This window comes from Delphinus delphis, chromosome 3 (genome assembly GCF_949987515.2).
Source record: "Delphinus delphis chromosome 3, mDelDel1.2, whole genome shotgun sequence".
Taxonomy (NCBI): Eukaryota; Metazoa; Chordata; class Mammalia; order Artiodactyla; family Delphinidae; genus Delphinus; species Delphinus delphis.
The window spans coordinates 135,561,961-135,583,499 of record NC_082685.1 but is presented as its reverse complement, the minus strand read 5'-3'; the positions used below and the strand labels follow the sequence as shown (position 1 = coordinate 135,583,499).

The following is a 21,539-nucleotide window of genomic DNA, read 5'->3' as shown; positions in this document are numbered from 1 at the left end:
CCCAATTTAATATTTCCACCAATCCTAGCGCTGGCCCCTTTACGTAATGACAAGGAGTCCTCGGCTATCTTTGCTATACTTTAATCTATTAGGCACACTGTTGACTGAACAGTCTTTTAAAAAAATCTAACCTAATTGTACCACTCTTCGGCTTCAAATTCTTACTAGACTCTCATAGCATTTAGGCTAAAATACAACATAGCTAAGTAGGCCTGTGAGGTGCCGTCCACCCTGACCCATGTCAGTCTCTCCAGTCTCATCCAGAGCCATTTCGCTTATCTCTGTGCTCTGGTCACACGTTCCTTTTGTCTGTTCCTGAATCACGGCAAGCTTTTTCACACTCAGTGCTTTTTCCCATGCTGTTTACTTCACTATCTTACCTCTATTCATTCTTCAGGTCTCTTCCTAAATATCAATTTTTCTTCTCTCCCACTCCCACCACATCCCATATGAATCAAGTCAGAGACTAAAAATCTCTTAGCAGACCTTCACATTTCCCTTCTTAGCACTTTAAAATTTTTATAATTTATTGCTTTCTGTGAACCTTGTTACTGTGTCATGCCCCTCCCTCACCCCTACTGTACTACAGGAATCATCATGAGAGAAGGTACCATATCTGTTTGCTCACTTTGTATGCGTAGCATCCTGTACCAGGCCTGACACGTAGTAAGCATTCAATAAATACACATCAAATGGATAAAAAGTAGATTACTTGAGACTCAACTCACATGACATCTTAACCCCAAAGACTATTCGGATCCTACTTCTTTATAAAAGACTGTTGTTTCCAGCAGTTTTATTGATCAGAGTGTCCCCTATCTACTTAAAAGGCTGGCATTCTTGTTCTGTTAATATATTTGTGCTAATGATTCTATCAGTAAGCATTTATGAAGTGATCTATTTGCTTTTGGACCCTTACAATCTAGGTTAGGAGTACACCATATTTCATGCACGACTATGATTTACTTTCTTAAAAGACAATTTCAATGACTACCTCTCATTGCTAAAATTTTGCAAGGGTTATCCTTTTCCCAACGCACAGTCTCATCCCTCCAGCATTGAAAACTATTCTTAGGTAGACCATAACCTAAACTAACTTCACACTTTGCCCAGCAAGGTAGTTTTCACTTCACTCAAACTAGACAATTCAATATTCCCCACACATGGCCACCTCTGGGCCTTTGCACATTTTGTTCCTGTCAGCCAAGAATCTTCTCACAATTAGGGCTCTTTTCTGGGGCATTTCTCCAGTGGTGATCATCTCTGCCTGTTGATTTCCTCTACATTCTTCAAGGTCCATTTCCAATGGATCCCAGTGATCTAACTAAACAAATTCAAGTACATGAAGTGGTTCTTGTCCATTGCGGGTTTTTGTCAGATTAGTGGATCCCTGGTGACAAGCTTTGCCCTGTAAAAGTGCTTAATAGTGTATTTATGTCTTATGACATATAAGGGACACAAATACAATACAGCAAAACACTTGAAAAAGAACTTCAAGGAGGACGTTCAAATGAAAATTCAAACATTTCTAAAAAATTATATCCATACATCAACCAATAAAAGAAAATAGTAGAAAATACAACTCTACTTTAGAGCCATTAGAAACAGGTATCAGATGTGCCGTCAATGATAAATGTAAACTGCAAAGAACTAAAGAAGGATTGGTGAGGACAAATCTTTAGCAACTCATACAGTCCTGAAACCATGAATACCCACAACAAAGACACAGGAAATTTCAGCATATACCACTGAGTTTTGGTACGGAAAGTATCACTGAGTGAAAGGGATACCACTGGGATATATTAAAATACAAAGATTGAAAATCATTAGTAAAAGAGATTTACAGTAGGCAAAATTCTGTTTTTCTCCTTGGTTAAATTAACAGCCTCAAGCTCCCTATCTTTACTTGTACCTATCTCTATAACAGTACTCAGTTAATGTACTAACACTTTTCCCAGCTGATCACATAAAGTATTATTCTGCCAGGAGCCCAATTTGTTAGCAGCCCAAGTGGCCACATGAAGCTAACCCAAGGGTTATGGCACTGCTATTTTTCTATGAGAAAATCTCGCAGATATTCCCAGTCTGAGGGTTGCCCTGGCCTGAGAATGTTTGGCAGTACTACCAGTTTAACATACCAGAGTATGTAAAGTTCAGCTCCTGGGAAGCAAAAGTATATAGTATAGCCGAATTGGAAATCTTTCCAACTAATTAAGGAACCATGTGGGAGTTTTGCTTATGGCATTCTCATTTGTAAAGGAAGGAAGAAGGCATTTACTAATAATGAAGAAAACCCATGAAACATTTTGCTGAATGCACATTGATTTTAGAGCCACCTCTTCCCACTAAGAATGCACTCAGTGGGCTTCCCTGGTGGCGCAGTGGTTGAGAGTCTGCCGCGGTCCGGGAAGATCCCACATGCCGTGGAGCGGCTGGGCCCGTGAGCCATGGCCGCTGAGCCTGCGCGTCCGGAGCCTGTGCTCCGCAACGGGAGAGGCCACAACGGTGAGAGGCCCGCGTACCGCAAAAAAAAAAAAAAAAAAAAAAAAGTTTGGACACCTGCAAATATTCTTAATCCTCACTGTCCCCTCTGAGCATCGCAGCACTGAGGCTTCTATGTGTGTGGCTGAAATACACAATTACAAAGACACAGGTCTTCCCATCATGGTGTTATATTCCCTCTGAACATATAGAATGTACACAATAAACAGATTATTATAGCTTGGGATAATCAGGGAAAGTGTCACAGTCTTCCAAAGGGAAGGGCAGAACCTGTGTAAACACTAAAAGGGATTAAAGTATGTAAGGAGGGAGGATGAAAGGTTCTGGAGGCAGGTCAGAATCATTTGGTTTGTTGCGAGAACAATAATTATGTGGCTGGAAGAGAGATTTGGCCGTGAGATCCATAAGAGTTTAAAAGTTGGTTTGGCATCATTCCTCCTCCAACCAAATTCTTTTTGAAGGGCATATTACCATGAAAGTATATATATTATCCATAATCACTTTATTTTAAATGACCTGAAATTTGCTTTCTTGCAAATGAGATTTAAGTAGCTTGAAAATGAGAGCAGGTCTTAGTGTCCAGCCTTTTGTCTCTGGTCATAACCTTGCCTTATACAAATTTGGAAGATTAGACTGATTAAAAATATTTCTGGGGAATATGAAATTTATGTGGCAGTCCTGACTATAGTCCTTCATTTACAAGGAAAGAATAAGTATCTATGGATTATGAATTAAAACCAAGGAAATAATATTTGTCTGAACTGACTTGGTTTAGGATATAGTGTTTTTCATATGATTACATAAAATTGTATAATTCAATATGGCTCATGCAGGATTACATATAACTCACCTGTATGGTTGAGAGACTACTTACATAAACTGTACCTCCTTATTCCAAAGGGATTTTAATGGACATCATATAAACACTTGCAAACATGATAAAATTTTGTCCATTTGGATAAATTTAGAATTTCAATTTCTTATCATTATTAAATGAAGAATCAGTAGTTTTTACAATTTTAGGCAACATAATCAATATTTGAAGCCCAGGGCAGCACTGGCTCACTGCCTTGTGCTCTATCACTAGAAAGCACAGTCTATTTAAACAAATCATTCCTGCACCTGCCTTAGGTTTATATACACTCTGCTTCCTGGATTCAGAAGCTATTCAGTGTATAAAGTTATTTCAATTTGATAATTTCCTCATACAATTAAATATTTGTCATGTTCAAATTTCACACTAAAAATCATTCATGTACATCAGGTACACCAAGGTGAGTTGAAAACTTCTTACTCTAAATTCATAATGTGTTCTGTGTTAAAATTCTTGCTTATTACAGAAGGAAAATTGCACACCTAAAAGCTGCTATTACTATAATTATTTGACAGGAAAGAGAGTGTCAAGTTTAGATATAATAGTAGGCTTCCCAGGGGTGCCCAAGTGTAAGGACTAAGATACAACAGTATAAAGACACAGTGATCTAAAGCAGTTTCATTTCAAGACTAGATGAACTGTGGATATATCTAGAGAAGTTGGTAACTACCCAAGGTCAGTTTAAAAAAAAGGAATGGTCACTGTGAGCAGTATGTCTAGATAGGTGTTTCCCAAAGTGTACATTAATCACTTAAAATACATGGGAGGGGGGCTTCCCTGGTGGCGCAGTGGTTGAGAGTCCGCCTGCCGATGCAGGGATGTTTGTGACCCGGTCTGGGAGGATCCGACATGCCGTGGAGCGGCTAGGCCCGTGAGCCATGGCCGCTGAGCCTGCGCTTCTGGAGCCTGTACTCCGCAACGGGAGAGGCCACAACAGTGAGAGGCCCACGTACCGCAAAAAAAAAAAAAATACGTGGGGGTTTGGCATAGAGGGAAGAGACAAAATGTTCAATGCTCAGGGCACACAAACTTATAGCAAAAAACCTTTTCAATTCATTGTTTCAATCAACATTTCCAAACTCAGTTGACCAGGAAACAATTATATACGTAATTCAACAATAAACCATATATATACATGTGTAGTATATATGTATACATATGTGTATGTTTATGATTTATTTCCATTATCTGTGGAAGAGGCTTTGAGAAGAGCTGAGATTTAAAAAAAGGTCTAAAAAGCTGCTAGACTAGGACTTACTCTTCCTTCCTCATGTTCACTGAACTGCTCATCTGCGATATCAGAATACCTGATAGATATTCTGAGGCTCCTTCTCCTACATGGATTTACAATTGTAAACGATGATCCAAGGATCAAGACTTCTGCAGGTCTACAGAGGTCAGAGAGTAGAGTGAGAATTTTCCTGACGATGGGGAACCGATTTCTTTGAGGAGAATGATAGCTCTTCTCTGAGTCCCTTTCCCAGCCTGCTTTGGGACAGGGGAGGCTATCTTCTAACACTTGACCTGTTGGGGGAGCTTCAAGAAAATCACTTGGGGATTTTTGAAGTAAGTTCACTAGTTGAGAGACGTGAGTCTGGGGTCTGATCACCTCCAAAAACATGTAAATAGCCTGTGGACACTGGGGCCTGACTCCTGCCAAGGAACTGAAGAAGGCTAGACACAGGCTCCTCATTGCTTTGGTGGAGGAGGCAGCAGTGCTGAGAGATGGGCTAAGAGAGGGATGCATGAGGGCTTCTCTGTGGACCAGACCTGAGTGATACAGGAGGGCCAGCATTACATCTTCAGTCCCGTCCAAGAGTGCCCACTGGCAGAGCAAGGAGCCCTCAGCAGAAAGAGGCTGCAGATGACTGCCAAATTCTCAGGGCCTCTTCTAGGGAAGTGCAGGGACTCAGTGGGGCTCACCTAAAATGCCCAAAGGATCTCTCAAAGAAAGTGTCAGTTTTACTTATCTGCCAGACCCACCCAGGGACACTAGTTTAACAGCTCTAGCACGTGCATCCAAATTGCCTCTTCCCTTCCCTTTCCTCCTCACTGCTATCTTCCACCTTGATGAGAAGACATAACAGCAGCTCCTAGTAGGCTTATAATAGAAGAGAGAAGTGAGCCTACAGGGCAAGCCCAGCTTTCTCACTCCTGGCTCTTCCAGCCCCACAAAGTCCTGGGTGGGGATGCGGAAAGATTTAATTTGCCCAGGAAAGATGAACCTCACTAAATAAAAACAGTAACTGGAGATAAAAATAACAAAACAAAACAAAACCACTGTGTTTGGATATTTCAAAGTTGAGCTTGTTCAGTAACCAGTAACAGAAAGTATGCAGACTGCTGGTAATCCAGAGCAGAGCATCAGGGGAGGCACATTTTAAATACTATGCATTTTACACCATAAAGTCTATACCTAAGAGAAGGGGGAAACAGAGCTGTCTGAAATGTAAAAGAATACAAAATATGATAGCTCATGAAATGAGCAGCATACTATGTGCTTCAAGTCCAAGTTTAACCTGCAATGTGACAATATAAAGATCATCACACATTGTTTTGGTCAAGAGAGAAAGTAATAACAATGAGGATGATCGACACTATAACCCTGTCAGATTAGCAGCACTGGTATATTGTGTAGATTAGGATCTCGTAATCAGAGGACCTTATTCTACTGCTCGGGATGATAGAACTACTTAAACTTGGGGGATCCAGATTGAAGAGATGTTCCCTGGGAAGGAAGAATTAAATGACTCTGAGATTCCAAAGTAAAATAGTGGGCTAGGTGACTTGTAGCAGACTAGACTTAAAAATATGTTCACCTGAGACAAAGAATATGGTAAGTGATGGAGAGAAATGAATTCTGGAGCCGGATTAGGTGGTTGAAGACCAACACATTCTGAAAGGCTACTATAATAGCTATTGGTTACAGCTCACTTCTTTTGCATCAAAAATATGTTACTGGATACATAGCAGTGAAAGTAGTATCACTATTAATTTTGCAGACACCCATGGCAGATGGTTCCAATACCTAAAGACAAATACTAACTACAAAAATAATTAATCAGTTCCTCAAAAAGTTAAACCTAGAATTATTATATGACTCAGCAATTCCACTCCTAGGTATACACCTAAAGGAATGAAAATAGGTACTCAAATAAATACTTGTACACGAATGTTAACAGCAGCACTATTCACAGTAGCCAAAGGTAGAAACAACTCAAAATCCATCAACTCATAAATGGATAAACAAAACATTAATTAACTAATTAATGGAACATTAATCAGCCGTAAAAAGGACTGAAGCACTGATACATGATACAAACTGGATGAGCCGCAAAAATATTTTAAAAGGTCACATATTATATGATTGTATTTATATGAAATATATAGAATAGGGAAATCAATAGAAAGAAAGCAGACTAGTAGTTGCCTTGGGGTGGGGGAGGGGAAAATGGGGAGTGACTGCTTAATCCTTAAAGGATGAAAGTGTCTTACAACTAGATAGTGGTGCTGGTTGCACAACATTATGAATGGACTGAACGCCATTGAACTGTACACTTTAAAACAGTTCCTGGTGAATTCTGTGTTATGAGTATTTTATCTAAAAAAAAACCCAAAGTGGCCAAATCACAAAGGAAGCTGCAAGCCAATCATACATTATGCAGAACAATTCTATAAGACTGAATTGAAAGTAAGACATTTATTGTTCATAAAAGTATACATTTAAAAAAGTAACACAATGTCTTTAAGACCTAAATTATGCTGAGTAGAAAATGGGAACGGTATTCTAGAACCAAACTTCTTGACAGATCTTGGTTTGAAGACCAAAAAAAATTATATTTCTTTAATCAGCTATTCCTGACTAAATTGCTTCAAATGTCAGAAAGTAACAAGAAGTTACCCCAGTATCCTTGCCCTCTATTAAGCACTTGTAAGATCAAGAATTTGATGACTTGAATTATGAAGAACATCATAACATATTTGCATGTAAATGTTTATGACTACATAGTTGAATAAATTGGGTTGCCAAGTTAAACGTGGCTTATAGAGCAGGTCTAAGAACATAAAAATGGTGAATTGACTTAATAGGCAATACAATGCTAATAAATGCAGTCCTAGAAATTAAAGATGTGTTTATTTTATTTTATTTTATTTTTTACTTTTTTTAGCGTTACGTGGGCCTCTCACTGTTGCGGCCTCTCCCGTTGCGGAGCACAGGCTCCGGACGCGCAGGCTCAGCGGCCATGGCTCACGGGCCCAGCCGCTCCGCGGCATGTGGGATCTTCCCGGACCGGGGCACGAACCCGTGTCCCCTGCATCGGCAGGCGGACTTTCAACCACTGCACTACCAGGGAAGCCCAAGATTTGTTTATTTTTAAGAAAATATGTAGCAATGATGTAGGCAAAAAGGAAGTGGGAAAGAGCATTTTTATGAAAAGCAATATCCACTGAAAGGGAAAAAGAAATAGTGTAACAGAAACATATATGTAGTCTTATCTCAAATCCCCATAAATTTAGCCCAAATTCTATTGAGCATATAATTTTTACCAAAAATCACCATTGTATGAAGTTTCTTTCCCCTTACTATGTGCTTTGTTCTTTGCAGTTTAATTGGAGGCTTTATTTTAAAATGAACTTTGAAGCTATTTTGGTGGTTCATCTTTTCATTACTTCAGTAAAAAAACATCAGCTTGCTCACTGTAATAGTTGGTGGCAGCGTAATTAAATTCAAGGGAAATAAAGTATCTAGGTTCCCTTTTTTCCTATTGTGTGACTAAAGTGTTGAACACTTCTGTAAATAAAGCCACAAATGAAAGATCTTTGGCTGTTTTGTGAGTAATTATGAGTCTAAGCTGTTATCACTCACCAAGAGACGTATTCTAGAACTATTTTAACCATTACTTTCAGATATGTTCTTTGGCAAGGTGCATATTATATATTCTGTCATGTTCAACAGAGCTCCCACATTAGAAAGTCTTCCTTCAGTTATAAAACATTCTTATTGGGCTTCCTTGGTGGCGCAGTGGTTGAGAGTCCGCTTGCTGATGCAGGAGACACAGGTTCGTGCCCCGGTCCGGAAGGATCCCACATGCCGCGGAGCGGCTGGGCCTGTGAGCCACGGCCGCTGAGCCTGCGCGTCCGGAGCCTGGGCTCCGCAACGGGAGAGGCCACAACAGGGAGAGGTCCGCGTACCGCAAAAAAAAACCCCAAACCAAACCAAACCAAACCAAAACAAAAAAACAACAAAAAAAACCCCACATTCTTATCTGTCAGAAAGTTACTGATATTTGGTGAAGAATATAAGTACTGGCTGATTATCCAAGGTCTAGTCCCAACCAAAGGAATTCAGCATATTAAAAAAATCCGATGAATAAATCAGTGAACGAATTTACTTTTTGTCTCTCTTTTGAGAAAAGTTTAGAGCACCAATCATTTAAATTAACATATTGTGCATGTGAATGTATGATAGCAGCTGTTAATATGCATTTTAAAGAGGGTGTGTGGTGACTTATCTAGCTACAAGGGCAACATATGTTCAGCTATGCATATGGACTTAATATAAATTATGATTGCAACATGCAGAGAGGCACAGAGAGACGTGCAATGGCTGCCTGTCTGCATTTAATCAGCTAACAACATATTTTTCTAACTGTATAAGAAAAGTCTTTATATTATCTTAACTGTTGAAAAATTATAGAACATGAACAATGATAATACCTTAAATTAGTTTCATACATTTTGAAACAGGTAACTATTTTTTTCTGTGAATGAAAATGCAGATTTTTTAAAAAAATATGTATTATTTAAGAGAGAAATTGGAAACAAAAGCTACGAGGACCACCTTGAAGACACTTCAAAATATGGAAACAGATTGTGTTTTCCTCTTTTAAACATTTTATCTCATTGTAGTTTTGATAGAGGGCATAGTTTAGTTATCTGAACACAATTAAGTTTACACACTAGCTGATTGAACGTATTAGAGATAAAACAAATTACCTTCTCTTGATATTGCCTTCTTGAAGAATCCAAAGACTGGATTAGAGCTGTGGCATGGCCAACAAACATGGCGTAGCAGGTAGCTCCCACGATCATGCTCAGCATGGTGATCCAGAGGTCAGACATGCTCACCGGGGCCTGGGCTCCGTACCCGATGCACAGCATGTGACTCATCGCTTTGAAGAGTGCGTATGAATACTGCTTTCCCCAAGAGTCATTCTGCAACAGAAAAGAGGAAGTAGACTGAACCATTAGGATAGCAGAAGAAAAACCATGAAAAAGTATGACCCGTACACAGAAGCATTATAACATTCTTGTAATGGAGCATTTACACAGGTACTTCTCCCCAGTAGCTAATCACATGACGATGTTTTTCAACGCTTACCCAGAAAAATGAAATAGAAATAGTCTACTGTTATAATACACAATCCTAGTCAGTTTTTGATGTGTTATTTTAAAAACTAAACACTCCTTTTGGGATAATGAATGAACGCTGATTAGCTCATTTTAAAGTTTCCAGGAAATCTGGTCATTCTCTAGCAATATATTTGCAAGCTGAGAAATGCTGCAGATAGATGTGAAGCAGATAGGCCTAAGTATAGGAATTTTTATCAAAACCATGATGTTAGATTTTGAAAGTCCAAATGGTAGACTTGTGTAGTCCCTAGTCCTATACGTCTTAAATGAAAAATAAACATAATTTGGAAATACAGATCTGATAAATGAAAAGACTTCCTTGAAGCCTTCTCTGAGTAATGTTTATTGAAATTCAAATGTCAGGGTTGTTGATGGATGAATCTTGTTGGCTTTCTATAAAATAATAAAATAAAATAGAATAACATAAGCAAAATAATATCTTGGCAGACACTGAAAAAAAAACCTGACTTCAGAGATCAGTTATTAGATGCAATTTCTGATGTCATTTCAAAACTTTATTCTAAGCTCAATTCTACAAAAATAAGCTGTTCAATATGTTTTATATAGTGTCTGATAAAATTTAAAGGACTTTTTTGATCAATTTGTCTCAAACTCCCTAGTCCAGGATGTACATAATTTATGAGACTCAGTGCAAAATAAAAATCTGAAGCGCTTTAGTGCAAAATGTAGGGAAAAAGGATACTGTTAAAGATAATAATATATAAAGACTTTTCCTTAAAATATTTTATTACTTATAAAACTTAGGAAAATAGTGCTAGTTGAGTAACAACACAAATTTACACATTTCAAAAAGTGAAATATTGCTGTCATAATTATATAAAATACAAGTAATACTATACTACTGTGATATCTTGATTGATCATACAATTTTTCTGGCGTAATTTTCTGCCAAATTCATTCCTTAGGTCATCAAAACTCATACAATTAATAATTTCATCTTCAGTGATAAAATTGAAAATGACATGTTGCTTTTGGCTAATGTAAGATCACAAATAATTTCTGATACATTTTTAATTTTGAGGAAGATCTTTCTGTTGATGCAACTGTTACTGGAACTATTAAGAGTATTTTATAGCCTGGGACATTAGGATAAATTTTTGATAAATTATTATTATTATTATTATTATTTTTTGAGGTATGCGGGCCTCTCACTGTTGTGGCCTCTCCCGTTGCGGAGCACAGGCTCCGGACGCGCAGGCTCAGCGATCCTGGCTCACGGGCCCAGCCGCTCCGCGGCATGTGGGATCTTCCCAGACCGGGGCACGAACCCGTGTCCCCTGCATCGGCAGGCGGACTCTCAACTACTGCGCCACCAGGGAAGCCCCGATAAATTATTTTAATGTATACATTTTAGTACATTTGGAGCTGATAATTCTCATGGAATAATTTTTAATTAGGATTAACTCTTCATATAAATCACATTCATGAAACTGAATGTGATTTTTTAAATTACAGTTTTTATTTTAAAATAACTATAGATTAACATGGAAATTGTAAGAAATAATAGAGAAATATCTCATGTACCCTTCATCAGTTTCCCTGAATGGTGACATCTTGCAAACTATAGTGCAATGTTACAACAGGAAATTGACATGGATACAATCCACTGATCTCATTCATATTTCACTAAATGTGTACTCATTTGTGTATTTAGTTTTATGCAATTCTATTACGTGTAGGTTCCTGTATTCATCATCACCGTCAACGTACAGAACAATTCCATCACAACAAAGAACCTTTACACTGCTTTTATTTTTATTTATTTATTTATTTTGGCTGTGTTGGGTCTTCGTTCTGTGCAAGGGCTTTCTCTAGTTGTGGCAAGCGGGGGCCACTCTTCATCGCGGTGCGCGTGCCTCTCACTATCGCGGCCTCTCTTGTTGCGGAGCACAGGCTCCAGATGCGCAGGCTCAGTAGTTGTGACTCACGGGCCCAGTTGCTCCGCGGCATGTGGGATCTTCCCAGAGCAGGGCTCGAACTCGTGTCCCCTGCATTGGCAGGCAGATTCTCAACCACTGCGCCACCAGGGAAGCCCTACACTGCTTTTATACTGAATTTAATGTTAAATGTAAATGTATGCAATGATATTTTAATATTTCCTCTGACATTTCCTATAACTTGCCCAGGTCGTACAAGAAACCAAAAGTAGTTTCATGATTTTTATATAATCCATAATGCCTGTTTATGTATTCTATTCCTGTATTTTCTTTTTTTTTTTTTTTTTCTTTTTTTTTTTTTTTTGCGGTACGCGGGCCTCTCACTGCTGTGGCCTCTCCCGTTGCGGAGCACAGGCTCCAGACACGCACGCTCAGTGGCCATGGCTCACGGGCCCAGCCTCTCCGCGGCATGTGGGATCTTCCCAGACCGGGGCTCGAACCCGTGTTCCCCGCATCGGCAGGCGGACTCTCAACCACTGCGCCACCAGGGAAGCCCCTATATTTTCAATTACAAGGAAAATTTAATTTAAAAATTGTCTTCCTTGTTAATAACTGGCTTATTTAAAATTTCATATGAAAATAGTGTTATTTTCCATTATATGTGATGATCTGTAAATGTAATCCGTATTTCTAGGCTTGTGTGTATTTGCTTTGCAGTGTTGCAGGATTTTTCAGATCTGGACATTTCACACTGAAGAATTTTAATAACTCCCTGATAACCTTTATTTCAATGGCCATGTGAACTCCTTTATTTTGTAATAATTTATTGATAAAGTTTATTGCTTGAGCTCTGCAGGTTCTGTCTTGGAACTTAGGCGAGAGATTTAATATTTGTGTAGATTCTTTGGAGATGGGCTCCTGAGACTGATAGGCAGGTGGCCCTTACCATGGTCCTATCCTTGCTGGCATGGGAAGCCCCTCCTATGTCACACTGCTGCTGCCTTTGCCACTGCTAACCTGAGCCCAGTTCCGGCTTGGCCACGCTGGGGACGTATAGCATCCCAGACTGCTGAGGCGTGCATATGTGTGCCTTGCTGCCTGGCCCGTTGCTTGGCTTCTGTACTTCCTGCTGTGCCCTCAGGCCTGGACCTGTGTATGCACAGCTGCCACCTTGCAGCTCCGATGCTCATATTCATGCTTTGTTGTCCCAGTGGACTTCACATACAAAACATAAATTCAAAGATAACATTATTATGAATTTCAAGATGGCTGTAGCAGAGCTTTAATCCAAGCACAGGATCCTTCCCAAAGTAGGTCGCTTTGAAACAGCCAGGTCATACACCACATACCCATGAAGCCATCCCTGCCTTTGTCAAATTAACTCTTAAATTATCATAAATTTAAGAAATATATTGAATCTCTGTGGATATTTTTGTTCATTGTTTTAATAGGGCTTTCTAAAATCAAATTTATAGATTAAAATAGAACATGATAAGGTTTAAAAACCCAACCTCAGGGCTTCCCTGGTGGCACAGTGGTTGAGAGTCCGCCTGCTGATGCAGGGGACACGGGTTCCTGCCCCGGTCCGGGAAGATCCCACATGCCGCGGAGCGGCTGGGCCCGTGAGCCATGGCGCTGAGCCTGCGCGTCTGGAGCCTGTGCTCTGCAACGGGAGAGGCCACAACAGTGAGAGGCCCGCGTACCGCAAAAAAAACACCCAACCTCATAAACTTTGGAACAGTATATGGCTGCTGACAAATGAAAACTAACTAGTCTCTTTTAGTTGAAAGAGTTAAGGTTCTTAAAGTGAAATTTATTTTTTTTAATATAATAAAGGCATGCTGCCACAGTAAACTATCCAGAGAGAGAGAACTATAAAATAAAATTTAATTTTAAGGAAAGAAAATTATTTGTATATTATATTATACAACGCAAATTGTATAATGAACCCATGCACAGTTTTAATTTTGGGGAATGAACAGAGTTCATATGTATATATATATATAATTACTCTCAGGAATACACTTAAGGTTCCCCAAATTCTAGATGTTCCATGAACAAGAAGTGGAATACTTAATTAACAAGCAATGTGTTCTATAAAAATTTTGAATGTACATGTTATTTAAAATGATATTTCATTCTTGAAATCCAACTCAATAACATACTGATAATACTAAAATTGGATTCATTACAAACCATACTATAAAGTAAACAAAAAGCCTTTTATCCCTATGATCCATTCAAAGAATGGGTAGAAAGAAAACAAGCTTGATTAATTTCTTTCTGGCTTTAAATCTCTTTGGGGCTCCTAGAGAACTCCAGGTATTCACATGTCATGGTGACTTCTATCCCTATATGATGATCTTCTCATGAGCCTGCATCTCCTCATAGATTAGGGCACGGCCATGACATGTTGATCATGTTCTAGAGTCTAAACTACATGATTCAGTGGAGACACTCAACACTTTTATTATTGTCAAAAGAAAGAGTGAATAAATAAATTTTGATTATGATGTTAAATCTAATGCAAGAGTTCCTTCCCTTATACAGGGGTATAGAAAAAGCATGTTGTTCATGTTGATGAAATTAGATATAATGCAAATCATTCAAAAGTCCAATGGGATGTCCAGTGGAGATTGCACTTTAATTCTGTTCACATTGTTTAGTTGTGAGGGGAAGCAGCATGTGGAGCTGGAGTATTATTTCACAAAATAATGCAGTTAGATAGCAGCCAAACTATTTTAAATAAGAATGTGCATTTATGTTCATTTTCATTTATCTCCTTAGGCACACTCAGCAGGCATACGCTCTTAAACGAGTTAAAATAAATTTATATCATACATGCTTCCTGATCCTTTCAAATCACGGAAAACTTTTCTACTCTTGTTTTATCCATATTTCTCTCCCTTTCTCTCCACCTAAAAATCAGGTATAGATTTCTCTGTACCTTTTCCCATGCTGATATAATTACACACACATGCACACACACACACACACACACAGACACACACACAGACACACACACATTCTGAGATTCTGGTTTTTTCCCCTATAAAAATGGATTATATCATATATTTTTTTCTTCATATTGCTTTTATCACAGAAATATCCTTCCAAAAATCTAGTCTTCATATAATTGTTGATGCCATAGTTAATTCATCCATTTGCCTATTGTTTTCTAGTTTTTTTCCACTACAATCTATTCTGTAGTAAACAACCTAATACATATAGCCCTTACATCTACCAATCAGATTCCCAGGAAAATGTTTATTGGGTCAGAAGGTAAAGTTTTCAATTTGATTTTAAAATATATTACCAGACTTTTTCAAAAGACTGTAACTTTTCCAAAAACAAGAAAAAATATACTACATCACTTTCTATAGTGAGAAATAGTTACCCATTGTTACCCTTATTTGCATTTCCCTGACTAGTGAATTTGAGAAGATGTTCATATACTTATTAACCAACTAGAACTCATTTCTGATGAAATTCTTATTTCTCCTTATTATTTTGTAATACTGTAATATTTTGAAGCCTTGATATCCATTCTTTAACTATGTGATTTAAATATTTATGCCTATTTACTCTTTGCTATACAAACATGTCATTTTATGTAGAAAAATAAATTGCAATTTCCTTGACAGCTACTGGATTTCCTGTATTGTTTTCAAAAACTCCCTAAATCTGACATTATTCATATGTCCTAAATGTTTTTCTTGAAATTGTTATTTTTATATTTACTTATAGTTACATCTTTTACTTAAGTGATTTCCATTGGTATATGGAATGAAGTTCACATTTTCTTTCATTCTAAAAGGATTCTCTCTTGAGACAGCACACTAATGAACAACCTGATCTCCACGGACAGAAAAATGCCTCCTTTGTTATATATTGTCTACGTACATCATTGGTATTTGTTTCTGGGGTCAATATTTTGCTCCATTGACCTGTTAGACTATTTCTATGCTGATACCATATGGTTTTAAATTACAGTGACTATACACACACACACACACATATATACGCATATATATATCAAACCCCCCTCTCAATTCCAACAGGGGTTTAAACTAAGTTACTATGTGAAGAAATTTGAGCAAGACCATGTTTTAAGCAGGAAAAAATCTGGAAAGATGATGCTGGAAGTGGGACAGAGTACTTGGGAGAAAACTCTGGTTGAGGACAGTCATCAAACCCAGAAAATTCATCATCTATCTATCTATCTATCTATCTATCACCTATCGGAAGAATTTTTCATGGATCAGCCAGTCTAAATTGTAGTGACAATATGTAAGAGACTAAGGAATACACTAGGAAACCCAGTGATGGCCAGATCTGAAGGGTTCAGAACATTTTTTTCAGTATGATATGAGAAGCCTCTGAGTTTTTCGACAGGGCATGGTATGATTTGAACGATACTTTAGGAAGACTGATCAGGAAGCATTGAGGCACAGCGGTTCTCCACTGAGGATGATTTTGCTGCCTAGTGGACATGTGGCAACACAGAGAGGCCTTTCTGGTTTTTACAACTGGGGGAGGAGCTATTAACATCTAGTGGGTAGACGCTAGTGAAGCTGCTAAATGTCCTACAATTCATAGCAAAGTTCTCCCACAGCAAAGAATTATCCGGCCCAAAATGCCAACGGTGGTGAGGTTGAGAAGTCCTAGTGTGGACGGTAGACTTAACAATAGATACAGAAGTCAGTTTAAGAGCTATTACAAGTTTAAGGGAGGTGAAATGAGAGCTAAAATAGCATAAAAGTATAAAGTATAAAACAACAAGAGATAATCTTGAGGAGATAAGACCTATAGAATTTAGTATATCAGGTCTTTGTGAAATGGTAAAAGAAAGAGGATAGTAGAATACCTTAGGGGGTTATGAAAAAAATAGAAAGATTCATGCAATACAGGCTTTTCCTCTGGGGGAGAGTGATTAGGTGGAGGGATCTTTTCTGTTATTTCATGAGACCAGTATCATTCTCTTCAGATGCTGAATGTCCTCTTTTTTTTTTTCCTCTTGTGTGTACAAGAGCCAATCCAGCCCTCACAGTGGTATGTGGTGGCAACCATGATTATGAGGCTGTCGTTGAAAGGATCCCAAGTGGAGGAATGGTATTTTATACCATTACCTCCATCGTCTTGTATCCCCTCCTACTCTCCCCACCATCCCCACCCACCATTACAGTCCTAGAAACAAAAGATGCAAGCAGGAAGTTTAGATTGACTGTGATAAAAACACACATACAGCGTATTCTTGAAAAACAGTATGATAAAAACAACATGCATGGTTCTAAATTGTTCAAAGCACCAATTATTATATTAAGTCAGAATAGTCTTATCACCACACAATTCTCATCATCACTTGATAAATGTTGACATTGAGACAGAGAACACAGTGACTTGCCCAGGGTTACAAGTTTGTAAGTGGAGTATTCAGTTTTTTTAACCCAGGCAGTCGGGCTCTAGAGACCATATTATTAACCACTGTATGATACTTATCTCAACTTTACAAACCTATTATATTTATAATTTCAGGCAAAATATTGAGGGTGAAAGACTAACTGACCAGCCCAAATTTCACATTTCAACCCTATTTAACATAGTAAATTAAAATAAGGCAAAGAGCAGACATAAAGAAAGGAAAGATAGAATCTTAGAGGGTTTTGTGAAAAATCCAGGAAGGTTTCTATTCCCAATATGTCCTATTTATTTTATTATGTAGCTGTTCTCTTTTCATCTTTTAAAAACGATCCTATCATATTTTAGTGTACATCAATAATACCATGAATAGGAGACTGTATACTAATAGTGCTTTACTATACAATCCAAATATTACCAACTAACATATAATTTGAATCCTATTGAAAGTAAACAAATAAATTACCTGTGAGCTCTGATTTAATTAGGGCTTATCTTGTTTTTATTTTAGGTAATGATTTACCAACAAATTGCTCCTTATAGATTATTTTTTTATTATTCAGAATGTTCACTCATTTAATTCATCACTTCGCTGAGGTATCATTGAAATTGATTATTTTTTTGAGGAAAACGTTCTGAGCCAAGTTAAATGAAAATATATATAAGATCACTTGATTATTCCATCAAGGAACTTTCATTTAGAAAAATTATATTTTGAGCTTTCCCTAGGTTTACTTAAAATCCTTTCTAGGCATTTATTTTGACACCCTGGTTTGTACTGCTACTGAATTTGGGACAGGGTTAAGGGCTATGGCAAAAGGAAAGGAAAGAAAAGTTTCTTCTAGAGTGTCCTAGATCTCCTGACATAGGATATTCAAAGTCAAACTAAGCCACTTAGTAACCCACCATGGCAACAAAAGTTGTCCAGTTCGTCATCTATCACATGAACTAAAATTCTGTTAAGTTAGGAGGCCAAAATATTCCATTGTTGAATACCTGAATTAACTCTTCATCTCTTGAAAGCAAATATGAATATGTTAAGTAGGTAAAATCTTAGCAAAATCTGACACATAGAATTTAGAGACTCAAAAACTCACACATAAATTGCTAAATTATTAAAAATCAGAGAGATAACAAAGTAGTAGAACTAGAAATCCAGGTGGAGAATGAGCTTAGCTGCGCTAGGTTACCAAATTTCCATCAGTGTGTTCAATTTACTTCTTCAGTCACTGAATACACTTACTACTTATATCAGCTATAGCAATGCCAATCAAATTGAAAGTTGCATTAAAGAGTCCTGAAGACAAGGAATACAGCACAACATAATCTGCCTGAAGTCATAGGAAGTGTCAGTAAAACAGGTCGCCAATTCCAAAGATACTGTGTTCACTTGAGTATGCCATGATTTTACTTTATCTGTATATAAAAGAACAGAATCAGGGCAGTAAACAGCTGTTCTCCCTCAATTTCACAGTGCTGAAGAATGATAACCAACCATCACCAGACTTTGGGAGCAAACTTTATATTGATTAGTAATTGAAATAGAATTATCCCAGTTTTTTAAGTATTAATTTAGATTTTTTTGTTCCTTGAAACACACCCCCTAGAATTATTGGATTCATATATTTATTACAAACCAAAACATTTAAACAACATTCTTGAAGAGGTCCCTATCTTGGTTGAATGAAACATAGTGACTTTTTGTTACAGATCATATTAAGTGATAATGTCACTAGGAAGACAAGTAGAAATCAACTCAATGAGCGCATGCTAAATGAATTATTCAGTAGGAATATTGTGCATGCCATTTCTAAGGAGACTTGTGGTAAAGACTGCCAGCAATGTTGGGTGTAAGGTCAAAATGGAGAGAGCCAAAAGAAATAACATTTCTTAAAAAAAAAAAATATATATATATATATATATGATGCAGCATTTCCCCTATAGCACAGTGCTGTGCAAAGTGAATATTAACTCTCAAGTGCACAAGAAGAAAGAGACCCTACCAACACCGCCTTATATTGATTCCGTGACTTATCAACATTGTTACGTAACATTAGCACTATATTTTTAAACGTATTAGGAAGTAGTGAGTTATTTCTCTTCCATTCACATGATAGAAGCTCTTGAATTCTTGGGATATATATTTGTATTCTTGATAGCAATATCTCCAGCTAATTTAAAAGCCATGATTTTTGGCAATGACATGGTTACATGTATTTTTTCAGTGGGAGAAATTTATTTTTCTTATTTGTAGTGTTATGATCTGCTTACAAACATTTGCACCTCTGACATCAATGCTTTTGCATTATAGGAGGGTTTAACAGTTTTTAGCAATAAAATATAAAGCTACTGAATAATAAATTGCTGATACTGTAAAAAGAATGATGTCTGGTCATTGTAAGAGCTTGTTCTAGACATGTTCCCTGGTCAATTAATCCTCTGAGTTCTAAGTGTACTCTCTCCTGTTTCAATAATGGTGATAAAATACAAAATTTGCATTAAGTATATTTATAAATTAAAATTTAATGATACTTGAGATCATGGATATTTTTCCTCACATTTCTTTTAATGTTGGTGCATTATTTTAAAATAAAAATTAATAAAATCAACCATGATTTGGTTAAACTATCTCCATTCTGAAAGTGATAGCTGCAATTCAAATTGTTATCACAGTATATCTGGGTAAAATGATGAGGCCATCCACTATAATCTGTATTGAGTTATCTACTTGATAATTTATAACTTATCTTGCCCTTGAGTTATCTACTTCAGGGAAATATACTTTTATTAGATCACTGGCTAATTAAATTATATAGAAAACCATTCCCCTATGCTCAAGTTATTTCAATCACAAGTTTGAAAGATAAATGCCACCAGTTAAAATTATTGTGTTACTTCAGAAAAATACTTTTAAAATGCATCTTCTTATTCATAGCAAAGTAGCAGCTACACAGATCAACAACAGTACATGTTATTTAATTCTAAAGGCATGACCTTAAATTGCAGACAAATAAAGCTTTCAATTACAAGTAACGCTAGCACTTGGTGTATTGCTTACTCAATCTAATAAAATAAGCCTAGGAAATCCTCCACTGTGTAAGGCTGTGCAAAAGGCAGAAAGTACTGGGCACTTTGAGTTATTTTTAGAGCCTAACCCACAACTTAAAGCTCTTATTCTATGACATGTATTCAGTGTTCTCTTAGCATGCAAGGCTTCTGTGTCAGAGCTACTGATCTGAGAGAATATTCTGCTTTGACTTCTAAATCCACATAAGCCTTATACAAATGTAAGTCTCTTGCGTTGCGGAGCACAGGCTCCGGACGCGCAGGCTCAGCGGCCATGGCTCACAGGCTCAGCCGCTCGGCGGCATGTGGGATCTTCCCGGACCGGGGCACGAACCCGTGTCCCCTGCATCGGCAGGCAGACTCTCAACCACTGCACCACCAGGGAAGCCCACAAATGTAAGTCTTATAATGTGTGGACTCCTTGATGTCACCTGCAACTTCACATCAAATTCAAATTCAAATATTTTAATTAAGAAAGGCAAAACATATTTCTTGATCAATAGAATCAAACCAAAAACCCTTTTTACTCGTACTACAAAGCTTAAATGCTACAGTCTCAGTTGTCTGTGATAAATCAATTCTCTACTCACATCACATTTGAGTGTGAGTGTGTGTGTGTGTGTGTGTGTGTGTGTGTGTGTGTGTGTCTATATATATTAGAAAGACAGAGGGAGGAAAGGAGAGAGAGAGAGAGAGAAGAATTTCTTCTTTTCACGGCTCAGACTATCTTCTTTCAGCCATATCCCTGAATTCAGATACAGACTGACTTGGAAATCTGTAAGCAAACAAACTATAAAGCAGAAAGAAAAGAATTTGAAATGATCTGTTTTATTTTCCCCTTCTTCTTTTTCTTCCAGCTTTTGGTTCTGTTGGCTTACAAGACTACGAAAATGGTGATTCAGACATAAGTCCCATCTCTGATGAGCTCCTTTCAATTCTCTAAATCCGAACAAAAATACATGGACGATTGTCCCATATTCAACCATGGCATTACTATCCAAAGAAAATATTAATGTGAAGTAAGTTCCCGCTGAACTTCAGTAGATTCCTTTGAAATTCTGCTAATGAGCACATTCTAGCTATTTTCTTACGGCATGGAGAAGAAAACTAAGCTTATCTAAGTTTTAGGAAAGAAGCAGGTTTTAGTCTATCTCTGCATGATAAAAAATATCATAATAAAAAGGCAAATGCTACCAGAAATGAAGTGTCCCTAAATCCTTTGGTAGAATTCTTACTTGTTTTCAAGTCTAATATCACCTAATGCCAACACAGCCCACAATTCTAACCACTTTGGGTGTGGGGCATGACTTAGTGCAATTCCTGTAGAAGACTGATCTATAACATCTAAATCAGGCAAAATGTCAAAT

At 37.5% G+C, this 21,539-nt stretch overlaps 1 protein-coding gene across 1 annotated transcript in view; it reads right to left on the bottom strand.

Moving 5' to 3' along the window:
* The window catches only part of HCN1 (hyperpolarization activated cyclic nucleotide gated potassium channel 1), a 369,251-nt gene that overhangs the window by 103,850 nt on the left and 243,862 nt on the right, over positions 1-21,539 (bottom strand). Inside the window, exon 4 of the mRNA XM_060007055.1 lies at positions 9,374-9,592. Within this exon, the coding sequence (XP_059863038.1) occupies positions 9,374-9,592 (219 nt within the window). The remainder of the gene's footprint in view (positions 1-9,373; positions 9,593-21,539) is intronic.